Below are 14,918 nucleotides of genomic sequence, written 5' to 3' on the forward strand. Positions count from 1 at the left end.
TCTGGGGAAAATACAGTAATATGCAATACATGCAGCAGGGTTATTAATCCAGAAACACATATATATATATATATATATATAATAGGGAACAATTTAATGCGATGTTAACACTAGAGTACTTAAATACCTACACACTTTAACTTAAGTGAGGTTTTGAAGACAGCATGTTTACTTACTGGTTTATTTTCACACTGTGGTTTTAATATATTTATTTCAATAACTTTGTTGAGCTTGTTTTAGCTTTATTTGTATCTCACTGAACATAGTCCCTGTATGTGAACTTGTTCAGCTGATAAGGCTGGTTATGAAACAGAGAAGGGGGGGGCTGCAGACAGGGAGGCTTGTCAGAGTGCCAAACGCCATTTTACAGCTCGACGGAGCAGGAGGACAACAGGGTGAGTGTTAACACCAGGATCTGCTTTAGGCCCCGCTCACACGGGACCGTTTGCGTTTATGCACAGTATGCGTATTCAAAAAAGTCTTCCGTTCACATGCATTCGTTTCATTTAACGTGTCTGTTCAAACGAGGCCGCTGGAAACGCTGTAGTACATATGCCGGGACTGTAAGTGGCGCTGTAACTTCCGCCAAAATACACCAAAAGCCGCGAAGAAGAGCAGCCCGAGCAGCCCCGCTGCAATGTTGCCATGGCTACACTTCTGTTCATGCCCCGCGGTGTATTTAGCAACATGTAGTTCATGTAATTCTCCATGTCCACTTGTTGCTGATGGTTGTGGTAGAGGAGCTGTATATTTTGCACTAATATCTGTAGCATGGTCAGTAGCAGTAGCACTAGCAGTAGCTACTGACAGGAGGAAGTGTGTGTGGCGATTGCTGGTATTCAGCGGGATATAGTCATTTCCTCAGCATATGGATAAATGCAACGGGGAAGTTAACTGAAAGAAACCGAGTCTGTGGATATTGCATCGACCGACCAAGAAGCACGTCTCCGTGGAGAGGACACGCTCAGAAAGAGAGAGATATTCTCTACAAACACCGGGTGAGATCGCACCTTTGTCAATATAATGGGTCAATGCATGAAATCTGACTCTGTTTATTTTGTTTAAGGAGTATATTGGGCGTTAACAATTCTGGTTTGCCTTTTATAATATTATTTCATTCAAGAACCCCTTGTGCGTTTAATTAACACAGCTATTTTTGATAGTTGCTACAGCAGTGAGCAGGAGAGGTGCTATTTTTTTTTTTTTTCGCTATTTTTCGAGGAAATATTCGTATAGAGGTGATTACACGGACTCGGTTGACCCCCCAGAGCGTTTCGTTTGCAAATCTATCCACCTTGGGACCCGTTATCGTTTGTGGGGTCAGTTTCTATCGGCCTCGTGTAAATAATAGGGCTACGCACGCGAAACTATGCAGATACAAGCAGTTTTCTCCTCGTGTAAACGGCGCCTTAGATCCACATTTACTCTGTTTTACTGGATGTCAGAACATCAGCGTCCTAGAGTCCAATGAGACTTCTACAAGTGCTTTAAACTTGTTTTATTTCCTGTTTTCTGATTCATCAAAGCAACATAACATGTGACAGCCCAGCGCAGTCAAAATGGGGAGCTGTGTGTGTGTGTGTGTGTGTGTGTGTGTGTGTGTGTGTGTGTGTGTGTGTGTGTGTCATAATTACTGACATTATTAATACAAACGCTTTAATCTTAGCGCAGCTTTTTTACTCCTTAATATAAAGTTAGATAGTTTAGTCCAGAGGTTCTCAACCTAAGGGTCGGCCCCCTCCAAAGGTCACCAGGTAAATCTCAGGGGTGGAAAGAAGCAAATTATTTCTAAAACATAAATCTGTTTTCCCTTTCTAGACATGTCTCCAACATTGTATTTGTAATGAAATAATGATCATTTGTTATTTAGATGAAACCATGTGGGTTCGATAAATGTAGTCAGTAATAAGTGCAATGTTTCCCTCTGAGATGTATTGGATTAAACAAAAACAACGTACAGTACTTGAGGAAATATACTTAGTTACAGTCGGCCACTGGTAATATTAAAGCATTTAATGAAGTGAAGCTTTAGAGAAATGTTCATTAACTGAGAACATATTGTGTGTATTTACCACGTGTTGTTCCTGTGTTTCCAGCAGGGGGAGACACATCCTAATGAACACGTGGTGATCAGAGATCTGACCCTAACATACCAGCAGGTAACAGACCAACATTACATTAAATTACATTACATTAAATAATATGAGGATACACAGCATGTGTGTGTGTTGATCTGTGGCTAACAGGAGTAAACAAGTGTGTTGTTTTTGCAACTTTTTTACATTTTTTACACTTTTTTGTGAGAGTGGCTTCAGCTAAAATGTCATTCAAATATTCATATAAAATCAGCACCAAAAAGGCGTGTCCTACTCATGCTTTTTAAATAAAACTGCTGAATTTTCTAAACAATCTTCATTATTGTTTCACTAAAAAGGTTTGTTCTAGTTTTCCAGTGTAATACTATCTGCTCAATTGGCCTCATTAAAATATGTATATAAAATATATGAAGCCCTTAAGTGTGTGTGTGTGTGTGTGTGTGTGTGTGTGGTGTGTGTGTGTGTGTGTGTGTGTGTGTGTGTGTGTGTGTGTGTGTGTGGTGTGTGTGTGTGTGTGTGTGTGTGTGTGTGTGTGTGTGGTGTGTGTGTGTGGGTGTGTGTGTGTGTGTGTGGTGTGTGTGTGTGTGTGTGTGTGTGTGTGTGTGTGTGGTGTGTGTGTGTGTGTGGTGTGTGTGTGTGCTGTGTGTGTGTGTGTGTGTGTGTGTGTGTGTGTGTGTGTGTGTGTGTGTGTGTGTGTGTGTGTGTGGTGTATTGTGTGTGTGTGTGTGTTGTGTGTGTGTGTGTGTGTTGTGTGTGTGCTGTGTGTGTGTGTGTGTGTCCAGTGTTACTGGTTTATCTCGCAGACGGAGAAGATGAGTGGTTTAAAAGATGAGGAAGAGGACACATCTCCAGTCCCCAGCTGTCTGTCTCTGAAGTGTGACTGGTCTAGAGATCCACCTCCATACTTCAGTAATGAACCTGGACCCTCAGACACAAAGTAAGAGTTTCTGCTGTAACCTGACCTGAAGAGGATTCAGTTTTTATATCATCTAATATATTAAACTGTTCTTTAATAATATCATGTGAGCAGTTTGTACAGAACAAAGGAAGCAGAGTTCAGCAAGCTAACATTAGTTCAATCAGACAACTCCTGTGTTTCTTGGTATGTTTATTAGAAGCAGCATATAGTTTGAGTTTGGCGTCTTGGCTAAGGCCTCATCACTCCACAGATTTACCCAGAACATTGAGTGATGATTAGATACCTATCCCCCCCCCCCCCCCCCCCCCCTCCCCCTCTGTCCTATAGTATACATTGCAATGATTTCAAACCTGTTTTTATTTATCCTAATAATTATAAAGGAGTTCCTTGGAAATATGTGTTTACATAATTTGTAAACACATATTTGTTTGAGACCCACTGAGATAACTTAGACTAAAGTGAACTATCTAAACACTCAGATGCCCCTTTCACACCAACGCAACTCCGGTTCAAGCTCCGTGCTAGAGCTTTTCTGGTTCAGAACCGGTTCTTCGGTTTAGCGCCGGCTCTTTTCACACCGCTCAGAGCCCGACTGGTGCTGCCGCTGCTGCGTCATGACGTCACAGTTTACGTCGCTGAGTTTCTCCCCAACGCCGGAGCTCACTTCACAACAACAACGGGCCGGGGACTGCGTTGCTTTTAATCATACGAAGCCAGATTAAATTAAATAACGACTTCTCCAACCTTATACTTTTCTCCAGAGTGCCGTGGTTCATTGTTTATTAATGTGTTTCAGCGGCATTTACCGACCGCTGCAGTGCTGGCCGGCTGCTCTTCAACGGGAGTGTATTCTCCCGTTAGCTCCGGGTTAGCTCACACGGCTCTAAAGTATTCACTGTCTGACTGTCACACAAGCAGCTGATACATATCCCCAGTTCCCCTTAAGTGAATGTGTGTCAGTCTGAATTGACGCTGTTTGGTGTCAGTCTGAATTGACGCTGTTTGGCATCACAACGCTGTTATGAAAGTTTCTCTGGTATAACATGGGTGATGTTAGCATAGCAACCGAAGCTAAACTGACTACTTGCTAAGCCGTTTTCTACAGGCACTTTTTACCGGCGTATTTTTCATTATGATTCTACTTGTGATAGTCGGACATGACAACCTGTGCAGCCCATGTATTGATTCCATCCGATAGCTGCTATAATAACAAACAAAACGTCTGCCTGCTCTCCACAATGATCAATAACAGCGAACGGATGGTCAAAGTAAGGTACAAATAAACAGAATCACACGAAGCCTGGTTAGTGTTGCCTGACTTTATAAAGTGTGTTTTTTTTAACAAGTGTGTGGTTGCGTTCTAGTCACTTTGCTCAGCACTACTGCTTGTTACAACTTTTATTTGCCGTACTCGCCTTAACTGTTAGCTCAGGTTAATCTCGCCCCCCTCCGACGTAAGCGTGACGTATGCGGTTCTTGCTTCTAGACGGACAACTTTTTGGTGCTCGAAACGAACCGGATTCCGGAGCTATGACGCTGCTCTGCTGCGGTGTGAACAGGAAAACCCGGTGCTTTTCAAGCACCAGCACCGAACCGGCCCTGAAACACCGTTGGTGTGAAAGGGGTAAGAGAGTCCTTTACCTCACAGAGCCTCTCAGTCTGACAGGAGAGCTCTCCTCCACCCTGGTTGTAGAAACATCTACTTCTTATATCCGTTAGCGCAGCTAGCACCAGGTGCTAATAACAACAGCGCCGGTACCGGTGCGCCCTGTCTCTCTCCCTCGCTCGCTCTCTCGCTCCCATGCTCGCACTTTGGCTGTGAGCTGCGGGCGCCTGATGAGCCAACATCCCCCACTTTCATCACTTACAGCGCCCATCGTACAGGGCAAATGAAAAGTGTAACCGGGGTGAAAAGGGTGTTACATTTACTTAATTATGAATGTTGTTACATCAAGGCCGAAAATTAGGATGAGCGCCAACGGTCAAAAATGTTTTTTCCCCTCACCGAGCTACCAGCGCAGCGCCCCCCAGATCTGGCGCCCGAGGCGACCGCCTATGTCGCCTATGCCAAAAATCGGACCTGCCAGTACATACAGTGGCAATGTCTCAAGATTTAGCAAAAATACACCTCTATTGAACATACAGTAACACAAATACTACAAATCCACATAACAAACAATCAAAAATGGAAAAGGGTGGCCACTTATTATTATTTTATTAATTACATTTTTTGGGTACCTGGCTGGCGCCCCCTAGCAGTGGCGCGCATATTTCAGCAGCGGCGCTGCACCGCCGCAATTTGTATATAGGGGAAACACTGGTTTTTATGTTATCTGATCATCTAAATTGTTGTCAAATGATCGCAGTAAAGAAACTTTGTAGAGTACAGTAACAAAGTTTAAACTCTTGATCCCTGGCGTCATCAGCGATAGTAAATAATCTACATTCAGGCAGAAGTCAAAATGTGCTCTCTGAATGAACTAATGATGTTTAAAACATGTGTTGTTTCCACAGACAGAGAGCAGAGTCTCCAGTCTCCAGCTGTCTGTCTCTGAAGAGTGACTGGTCTAAACATCAACCTCCATACTTCAGTAATGAACCTGGACCCTCAGACACAAAGTAAGAGTTTCTGCTGTAACCTGACCTGAAGAGGATCCAGTTTTTATATAATCTTATATATTAAACTGTTCTTTAATAATATCATGTGAGCAGTTTGTACAGAACAAAGGCAGCAAATTACAGCAAGCTAACATTAGTTCAATCAGACAACTCCTGTGTTTCTTGGTATGTTTATTAGAAGCAGCATATAGGCCTAGGCTCCACGGGAACGAAAACGGGTTGAATCCGCATATTTCTCATGCGTATAGCCCTTTAAGCTAGACGACGCCGTAACGGAAACGTAGAAACAGACCCTGCAAACGACAACGGGTCCAAAGGTCTGGGAACGGAGTGCTCTGGGGGGTCCAACGGGGCCGTGTGGTCGCCTATACAGTCATCCGTTTCTGATAATGACGACGCAATAGCCCCGCCTCTCCCCACCTCTGCTGCTCACCCCCGCAAAAGTACACTGCACACTGAATTCAGATTATTTATCTTTATCTCGATATGGACATAAACGCGAGTGAAGTCTAATCTGACAGGATGGAGACACGCAGCTCCTCCCGCTGTGATGCAGCGGGAGCAAAACACACACTTCAAGTCAGATCATCACCCTTAGCTATTTTAATTACCTTTCAAACTACCTAAACTAGTTATAAATATGTTCTTTTTACTGTCGAGTCATCATTACTGGATCAGCTGCTGCATGAGACAGACGCTGACGCTGTCAGAAGAGAGGAAAAAGAGACAGCCTCCGTGTATTTTATGATTATATATCATTATATCGTCGTTATTCATTTGTTTTAAAGCTCAATAAATAACAAAGAAGACCTTTGACCGGCACTTTTATAATTTTGTCCGGAAGATTTAAACTTTAACACACGATGACCGGCGAAAAACTCTGCCCGGATCCCTCGGCCCCCACCGCGGAGAATAAACAGAAGTGCAGCCATGACAACCATTCTTCTTCGCTGCTTTTGTGGAGGAAGTTGCTGCTTTTGTGGAGGAAGTTACAGCGCCACGTACAGGCTCGGCATATGTACTGCAGCTTTTCCAGCGGTTGGATGTAAACGGAGCCGTCTCGTGGAGCTTGACACAATCCGGTGTATATTGCGTGTGGGCGGAAGGTTTTTTGCGATTGCGTTTGCGTTACTCCGATGCGTTTTGCCGTATGCGTTCCCGTGGAGCCGGGGCCATAGTTTGAGTTTGGCGTCTAGGCTAAGGCCTCATCACTCCACAGATTTACCCAGAACATTGAGTGATGATTAGATAACTATTCTCCCCCCCCGAGCCTACAGGTGGAAGCTCGGGTGGTGGAGGAAGCATTTAGCGAGGCAGAGGCGGCACATCTGCAGCTTTAAAAGAGGGGGGTCCGGGGGTATGCCCCCCCCCCGGGAAGATTTTTTTGAACATTTTAAAGTAAAATGCTTCAATCTGGTGCACTTTGAGCACACAATTACTAGAGACCTGATCTAGGGGGTACAACTCTAAAACACCCATATGAAAAAGATCAGTTTACATTTTAATAATCAATAAGTATGTGAACATAACCAATAACCTACCACAGCCAATAACAAATCAATGTAACTTATTTTATTTTTGTTGTTCATTTATATCTTATTTTACCTTAACATTTATTTATTTATGCATATTTTTGTATCTCTCCAACTTTAAACGATATTTTTGGTTTACTGTCCTATAGTATACATTGCAATGATTTCAAACCTGTTTTTATTTATCCTAATAATTATAAAGGAGTGCCTTGGAAATATGTGTTTACATAATTTGTAAACACATATTTGTTTGAGACCCACTGAGATAACTTAGACTAAAGTGAACTATCTAAACACTCAGAGTCCTTTAGCTCACTGAGCCTCTCAGTCTGACAGGAGAGCTCTCCTCCACCCTGGTTGTAGAAACATCTACTTCTTATATCCGTTAGCGCAGCTAGCACCAGGTGCTAATAACAACAGCGCCGGTACCGGTGCGCCCTCTCTCTCTCTCCCTCGCTCGCTCTCTCGCTCCCACGCTCGCACTTTGGCTGTGAGCTGCGGGCGCCTGATAAGCCAACACCCCCCACTTTCATCACTTACAGCGCCCATCGTACAGGGCAAATGAAAAGTGTAACCGGGGTGAAAAGGGTGTTACATTTACTTAATTATGAATGTTGTTACATCAAGGCCGAAAATTAGGATGAGCGCCAACGGTCAAAAATGTTTTTTCCCCTCACCGAGCTACCAGCGCAGCGCCCCCCAGATCTGGCGCCCGAGGCGACCGCCTATGTCGCCTATGCCAAAAATCGGACCTGCCAGTACATACAGTGGCAATGTCTCAAGATTTAGCAAACATACACCTCTATTGAATATACAGTAACACAAATACTACAAATCCACATAACAAACAATCAAAAATGGAAAAGGGTGGCCACTTATTATTATTTTATTAATTACATTTTTTGGGTACCTGGCTGGCGCCCCCTAGCAGTGGCGCGCATATTTCAGCAGCGGCGCTGCACCGCCGCAATTTGTATATAGGGGAAACACTGGTTTTTATGTTATCTGATCATCTAAATTGTTGTCAAATGATCGCAGTAAAGAAACTTTGTAGAGTACAGTAACAACGTTTAAACTCTTGATCCCTGGCGTCATCAGTGATAGTAAATAATCTACATACAGACAGAAGTCAAAATGTGCTCTCTGAATGAACTAATGATGTTTAAAACATGTGTTGTTTCCACAGACAGAGAGCAGAGTCTCCAGTCCCCAGCTGTCTGTCTCTGAAGAGTGACTGGTCTAAACATCAACCTCCATACTTCAGTAATGAACCTGGACCCTCAGACACAAAGTAAGAGTTTCTGCTGTAACCTAACCTGAAGAGGATCCAGTTCTTATATAATCTAATATATTAAACTGTTCTTTAATAATATCATGTGAGCAGTTTGTACAGAACAAAGGAAGCAGAGTACAGCAAGCTAACATTAGTTCAGTCAGACAACTCCTGTGTTTCTTGGTATGTTTATTAGAAGCAGCATATAGTTTGAGTTTGGCGTCTAGGCTAAGGCCTCATCACTCCACAGATTTACCCAGAACATTGAGTGATGATTAGATACCTATCCCCCCCCCACCCCGAGCCTAAAGGTGGAAGCTGGGGTGGTGGAGGAAGCATTTAGCGAGGCAGAGGCGGCAGATCTGCAGCTTTAATAGAGCGGCAGGTTTAGGAGATTGTGATTGGTTGGTTGTAAAAGGGACGAGGTGCGTCACGTGTAAATGTATCATTGGTGCTCGAGTTTAAGGGTATTTCAATATGCATTTATATGATCTTTTTTTTATTTTATCAGTGGCATAAAAAGGTTTTAAATGGCAAAAATATTGATAAATACTCACTAAAAACAAAATGTGTCGTCCAATACATTATTAACTACTTGGGAATGTTTATGATATGTATTTTAAAGATGTTTATTAATGATAGTGATAACCTGGTGAGCTGGTTGTGTTTAGCATTAGCAGATATAACAGAGCTTTGTGTGATTACATGTAGAGTCAATGCAAAGACCCAGATCCGTGCCTGGAGACACCAAGAAAGTGAAGAGGTGAAATTCATGTCACCTGCGTATTCGTGCAGCGTGACACATTTCATCTTCAGAGTGACGTTTGTGACGCTCTGCCCATTGGTGAGAATCAGCTCCACTAATGTGACGTGCTGTAAAGGATGTGTTCATCTCCACAGAGGGAAGAGGAAGAGTGGTGTTCCTGTGGAGGAGCAGCTGTCCAGCTGTGCTCTGTGTCAGGACGTCCTGAAGGATCCAGTCTCTACCAGCTGTGGACACTGGTTCTGCAGACAGTGCATCACCTCATACTGGGAGCAGAGACCTCCATCAGGAGACCCCTCCTGTCCCCAGTGTGGAGAAAGATCCAGAACCAGAGCTGGACTGCAGACAGCCAGTCAGACCAGCTCTGTACGAGGTAAGAGGCCGAACACATGCAGCGTCTTATTCCTCTTCCTGGTTCATTTGTTTTTGAACAGGTATACTGTTGTAGAGCATAGACAGTAAGCTGTTTATAAAATATTTAAACTCAGTCTGTTTTTATTAGTTTTATTGTTATATTCTCAGAGCATTTCCCTCATTCTCTCATGTTTCCTTCTCTTCCAGCAGATAGTGGTCTGCAGGAGGTTTTAGATGAACATAGGCTCAGTCTGAGGAGGAGATGTGAACGTGTGACTGAAGGAACTGATCAAAGTGAAACCCTCCTCAACAGGATCTTCACTGAGCTCTACATCACACAAGGCCAGAGTGAAGAGGTTAATACCCAACATGAGGTGAGGCAGCTGGAGACAGCTTCCAAGAAGAAGCCCCTCCATGACACTCCAATCAAGTGCCAGGACATCTTTAAAGCCTTACCTGACCAACAGACTCTCATCAGAGCGGTCCTGACCAACGGAGTCGCTGGAGTTGGAAAAACCTTCTCAGTGCAGAAGTTCACTCTGGACTGGGCCGAGGGTTTGGGAAACCAAGATGTCAGTCTGGTGATCCTGCTCTCCTTCAGGGAGCTGAACCTGATCAAAGGTGAGCAGTACAGTCTTCTCAGGCTGCTCCATGATTTCCATCCAACCTTACAGAAGGTCACAGCAGAGCAGCTGGCTGTCTGTAAAGTGCTGCTCATCTTTGACGGCCTGGATGAAAGCAGACTTTCTCTGGACTTCAGAAACAATGAGGTTGTGTCTGATGTCTCACAGCAGTCCTCAGTCAACGTGCTGCTGACAAACCTCATCAGGGGGAAGCTGCTTCCCTCGGCTCTCGTCTGGATAACTTCCAGACCTGCAGCGGCCAATCAGATCCCTCCTGAGTGTGTGGACAGGGTGACAGAAGTACGAGGCTTCACTGACGCCCAGAAGGAGGAGTACTTCAGGAGGAGATGGAGTGATGAAGACCTGTCCAGCAGAATCATCTCTCACATCAAGAGCTCCAGGAGCCTCCACATCATGTGTCTGATCCCAGTCTTCTGCTGGATCACTGCTGCAGTTCTGGACCACATGTTGACTACAGACCAGAGAGGAGAGCTGCCCCAGACCCTCACTGACATGTACTCACACTTCCTGCTGGTCCAGACCAAGAGGAAGAAGCAGAAGTATGAAGAGGGACATGAGACGAGTCCACAGCAGCTGACGGAGGCTGACAGGGAGATTCTTCTGAAGCTGGGGAGGCTGGCGTTTGAACATCTGGAGAAAGGAGACATCATGTTCTACCAAGAAGACCTGCAGCGCTGTGGTCTTGACGTCACCGAGGCCTTGGTGCACTCAGGAGTTTGTACACAGATCTTCAAAAGAGAGAGAGTGATCTTCAGGAAAACAGTCTACTGCTTTGTTCATCTGAGCATTCAGGAGTTTCTGGCTGCAGTCTACATGCTGCACTGTTACACCAACAGGAACACAGAGGTACTGAAGCACTTCCTGCAGGGAGACTATGACAACAGCAGAGATCAGGATTACCCATCCCTGCCTGTCTTCCTGGAGGGAGCCATGGAGAAATCCCTCCAAAGTGAAAATGGCCACCTGGACCTGTTTGTCCGCTTTCTCCACGGCCTCTCTCTGGAGTCCAACCAGAGACTCTTAGGAGGCCTGCTGGGTCGCACAGACAACAGACCAGAAACCATCCAGAGAGCCATCAGCAACCTGAAGGAGATGAGAAGTTCTAAAATCTCTCCTGACAGGAGCATCAACATCTTCCACTGTCTGACAGAGATGAAGGACCTCTCAGTACATCAGGAGATCACAGAGTTCCTGAAGTCAGAGAACAGATCAGAGAAAAAACTCTCTGAGATCCACTGCTCTGCTCTGGCCTACATGCTGCAGATGTCAGAGGAGGTTCTGGATGAGTTGGACCTGGAGAAGTACAACACATCACGGGAGGGACGACTGAGACTGATTCCAGCTGTGAGGAACTGCAGGAAGGCCAAGTAAGTCCAGATGTGATTACCTTTTATAGACTAATGTGGATCAGAAGTTTAATTTTTCAAATAAACACGATAACATTTCTGCTGTTTAAATACTGAGAGCAAAATAAAACCAACACATTTCTTCTATTTATTTATTTATTTATAATAATAGTTCAATTGTACCGTTTCTCTCTTCATGCTCCTTTGAGTGATGGAGGCGACATGTCAAACACATGAAGGACTTCAAGGATTCAAGGCTTTTATTGTCATGTGTACATAGCTACAGTGTAGATATGACAATGAAAAGCTTAGGTCACAGGCTCCTCCAACAGTGCAACACAATAAAACAGATAATAGTGCAAGTAAATCAAATCAAATATAATAGAAATTGTGCAGAATAGTCTATATCAGCGGTTCCCAACCTTTTTCAACTCAGGGCCCACTTAAGAATCAATTTATTTTTCGTGGCCCACATTCAACCATAAACAATACGGAGGCTAAATAAAGTTCTGATTGGTCGATTCAGAACATGTGACACGTTGTTAATCCAGAAGAACAGACCGCTGTCAAGGACTGTAATGACGTTGCTAAGGAGGATCAAGAAAGAGAAAGGAAAAGAGATTCAAATAAAAAAAATCTTAATAATGAAAATGTTTCCACACAAATCATAATGTTTTGCAAATTATTTGGCAGCAAATATTGAATTTACATTTACACCCTTTAATATTTAATTTGGGCTTTTAGATGAAGAGCGCACACAGTTAATAAATACAACAATTTTTCTGGCTAAAATACATATTTAAAAAAATACAATTTCTTTTGAAAAGAATTATTGCCACAAAATATCAAAGGGTGGCTCAACACGCCATGAAATGGGAAATGATTAGCTCTAACGAGGAGTGGGATTAAAGGAACAATAAATATGCTTGCCATGTTGTGTTTTTGGTGGTATTTGGTTGTCAACCTATTTTTGTTTGTGAAATGTTGAAGTGACCCTACTGACTGTATCTTTATTTCTTCTGTATAAAGATTATTTGGCGGCCCACTTGCAATGCCTTCGCGGACCACTAGAGGGCTGCGGCCCACAGGTTGGGAACCACTGGTCTTTATAATAGTCAACATCTATAATAGTCATGTAATTATTGATTGATAGAATATTGATATATATAAGTTGCAAACAGATGAATGTTATGGATGTTCTTTCAAAAGTTCAGGTGTTTAACAATCTTATGGCCGGTGGGATGAAACTGTCCCTGAGTCTGGTTGTTTTAGTCCTGATGCTTCAGAACACAAACTGTTCTGTCTGCGCCTGCCAGACGGCACAGACAGAACAGTTTTTTATAATCCTGAGGGCTTTCTTCCTGAGCCGCTGGGAGTAAAGGTCCTCCATGGATGGCAGCTCCGTCCTGGTGATGCAGTTTTCACCACCCTCTGTAAAGTCTTATGGTTGAGGGCGGTGCAGCTGCTGTACTTTAGAGGTTTCTCACAGCAGCTCGTGATCACACCACACAGCAGGACTTACAGTTATCAGTGAAAGCAGTTATTATTACTTTCGAGTAGTTTCTTTATCATTAAACAGACACACACGTTTTTATCACAATGTTTTAGAGTTTAAAATAAGATCTATATCATTTCCCACCAATAACAGAGTTATGTCTTAATGCTGATATACTGGGAACATCTGATGGTATTCAATTGAACATATTGAAACTTTATTGTTTTGTTAATTGTGTTTGTGTGCACAATAAATGTTCAGATGCTCAGAGAAGCCTTCATATATCATTCACATCCGAACATTAAGAGCGGGATAATGTGCAGCGAGGCGGTCATTATGGGGAAAAGACAGCCGACACTTGTTCCTGTTTACTTCCTGTCTGCCTTCTGTTCTTTTATCTGACATCCAGCGCTCTGTCTTTTAACCTCCTTTCCTTTCTCTTTCTTGATCCTCCTTAGCAACGGTCATTATAGTCCTTGACAGCGGTCTGTACTACTGTATTAACAACGTGTCACCTGTTCTGAATTGACCAATCAGAATCGAGTATTCAGCTAAGCCGTGTAATAATTAACATTTAAATATTTTTGTTTAATTTATAATTATTTTGGTAACAGTCAGTGACAGCAGGAGCACAGACATGTGATCAGATCACACTGACAACTCATTACACTCTATTATCATATATTATTATATATTATATTAAATGGACTAACAGCAAATGTCTTTCAGAACATGTCAAATCAAATCTTTTTTCATCAAATGCTTGAGGTCAATATAATATTCCCTCTTTTTTTAACACATGTTATAATATATGTTTTATTATAGACTTAGTGGCTATGGACTCTCAGGGACTGAATGTGAAGTCGTGGCCTCAGCTCTGAAGTCTGACCCCTCTCATCTGAGAGATCTGGACCTGGGTCAGAACATTCTGATGGATTCAGTAGTGGAGCTGCTGAGTTCTGGACTAAAGAGTCCAAACTGCAGACTGGAGGCTCTCAGGTCAGTTCACTGACTGCAGTTCATATTGATCTGTTTGTGTTTATGATTTTCTGAATTTGAACAAATACAATGTTATTTTAATTTTTTCCATTTTTGCTAATGACTGAATATTGATCAGAGTAACAGAGAGAAGGTGAATGTGTGAGGGAGAGTGTTTGAGCTTCCACAGACTCACTCTGTGCTCCAGGAGTCATTGGAGATGCTGTCAGTACTGATGAGCTGTGAGGGAGATGAAGGAGTTGTTCAACATCTGATCAAAGTTAAAGTTCCAGATTATTAGTGGATTGTTTCTGCATCATCTCTGACATTAAAACCCTGTTTCACTCTGAACAGATTATTAAACCTGGAGTTATTTCAAACAGGAACATTGTTTTCTAAAGTTACATCATGTTTTCTTTATTCAGACTGTGGGGCTGCAGTCTGTCAGAGATCAGCCGGGCTGCTCTGATCTCAGCTCTGAAGTCCAACATCCATCTGAGACATCTGGACCTGAGTGAGAACGATCTGCAGGATTCAGGAGTGGAGCTGCTGAGAGATCTTGTGGAGAGCCCAGACTGCAGACTGGAGACCCTCAGGTCAGTAAGGGGTCTCTGCTGGTTCAGCAGTATTGTATGAAACACAGGGAGGTGTTTCTCTCACTGGGGAATCACAACAGATCAGTGATGTTACCCACTGACTGCAGGCTCTTTCATTCTTCCATCAACTATAGAAGGCCAGCTGAAAATGCAAAGCCACATTTAGTAAGTAATCAACTTTCCACCAGACATATGGGATTTGACAGAAGAGTGGAAAAGGTAGTCTGTTTTTGATGGGATGTTTTTGGACTCTGAAGCTGACTCAAAGAACAAACACTTATTTTAAACTGGATCCATAACTGT

General features: G+C 43.2%; 1 protein-coding gene and 1 long non-coding RNA gene across 3 annotated transcripts; both read left to right on the plus strand.

Moving 5' to 3' along the window:
• Positions 1-340: 340 nt before the first annotated feature.
• LOC117483835 lies at positions 341-9,385 on the plus strand. Of its 2 annotated transcripts, none has more exons than XR_004556038.1 (4): positions 341-395; positions 2,097-2,159; positions 2,900-3,033; positions 9,340-9,385. It is a non-coding gene; the product is annotated as an uncharacterized LOC117483835 (long non-coding RNA). The 2 variants fall into 2 exon arrangements; XR_004556039.1 differs by lacking the exon at positions 341-395 and adding an exon at positions 1,732-1,754.
• An 881-nt stretch (positions 9,386-10,266) lies between these two features.
• On the plus strand, positions 10,267-14,876 carry LOC117483861 (NLR family CARD domain-containing protein 3-like; the record flags this gene model as incomplete). Its single annotated transcript, XM_034132192.1, has 4 exons — positions 10,267-11,567; positions 13,867-14,040; positions 14,445-14,552; positions 14,873-14,876. Coding segments are annotated over 4 exons (1,587 nt in total), but the record flags the coding sequence as incomplete, so codon positions are not given.
• Between the last annotated feature and the right edge of the window lie 42 nt (positions 14,877-14,918).

Source organism: Trematomus bernacchii, unplaced genomic scaffold (assembly GCF_902827165.1).
Source record: "Trematomus bernacchii unplaced genomic scaffold, fTreBer1.1, whole genome shotgun sequence".
Lineage (NCBI taxonomy): Eukaryota > Metazoa > Chordata > Actinopteri > Perciformes > Nototheniidae > Trematomus > Trematomus bernacchii.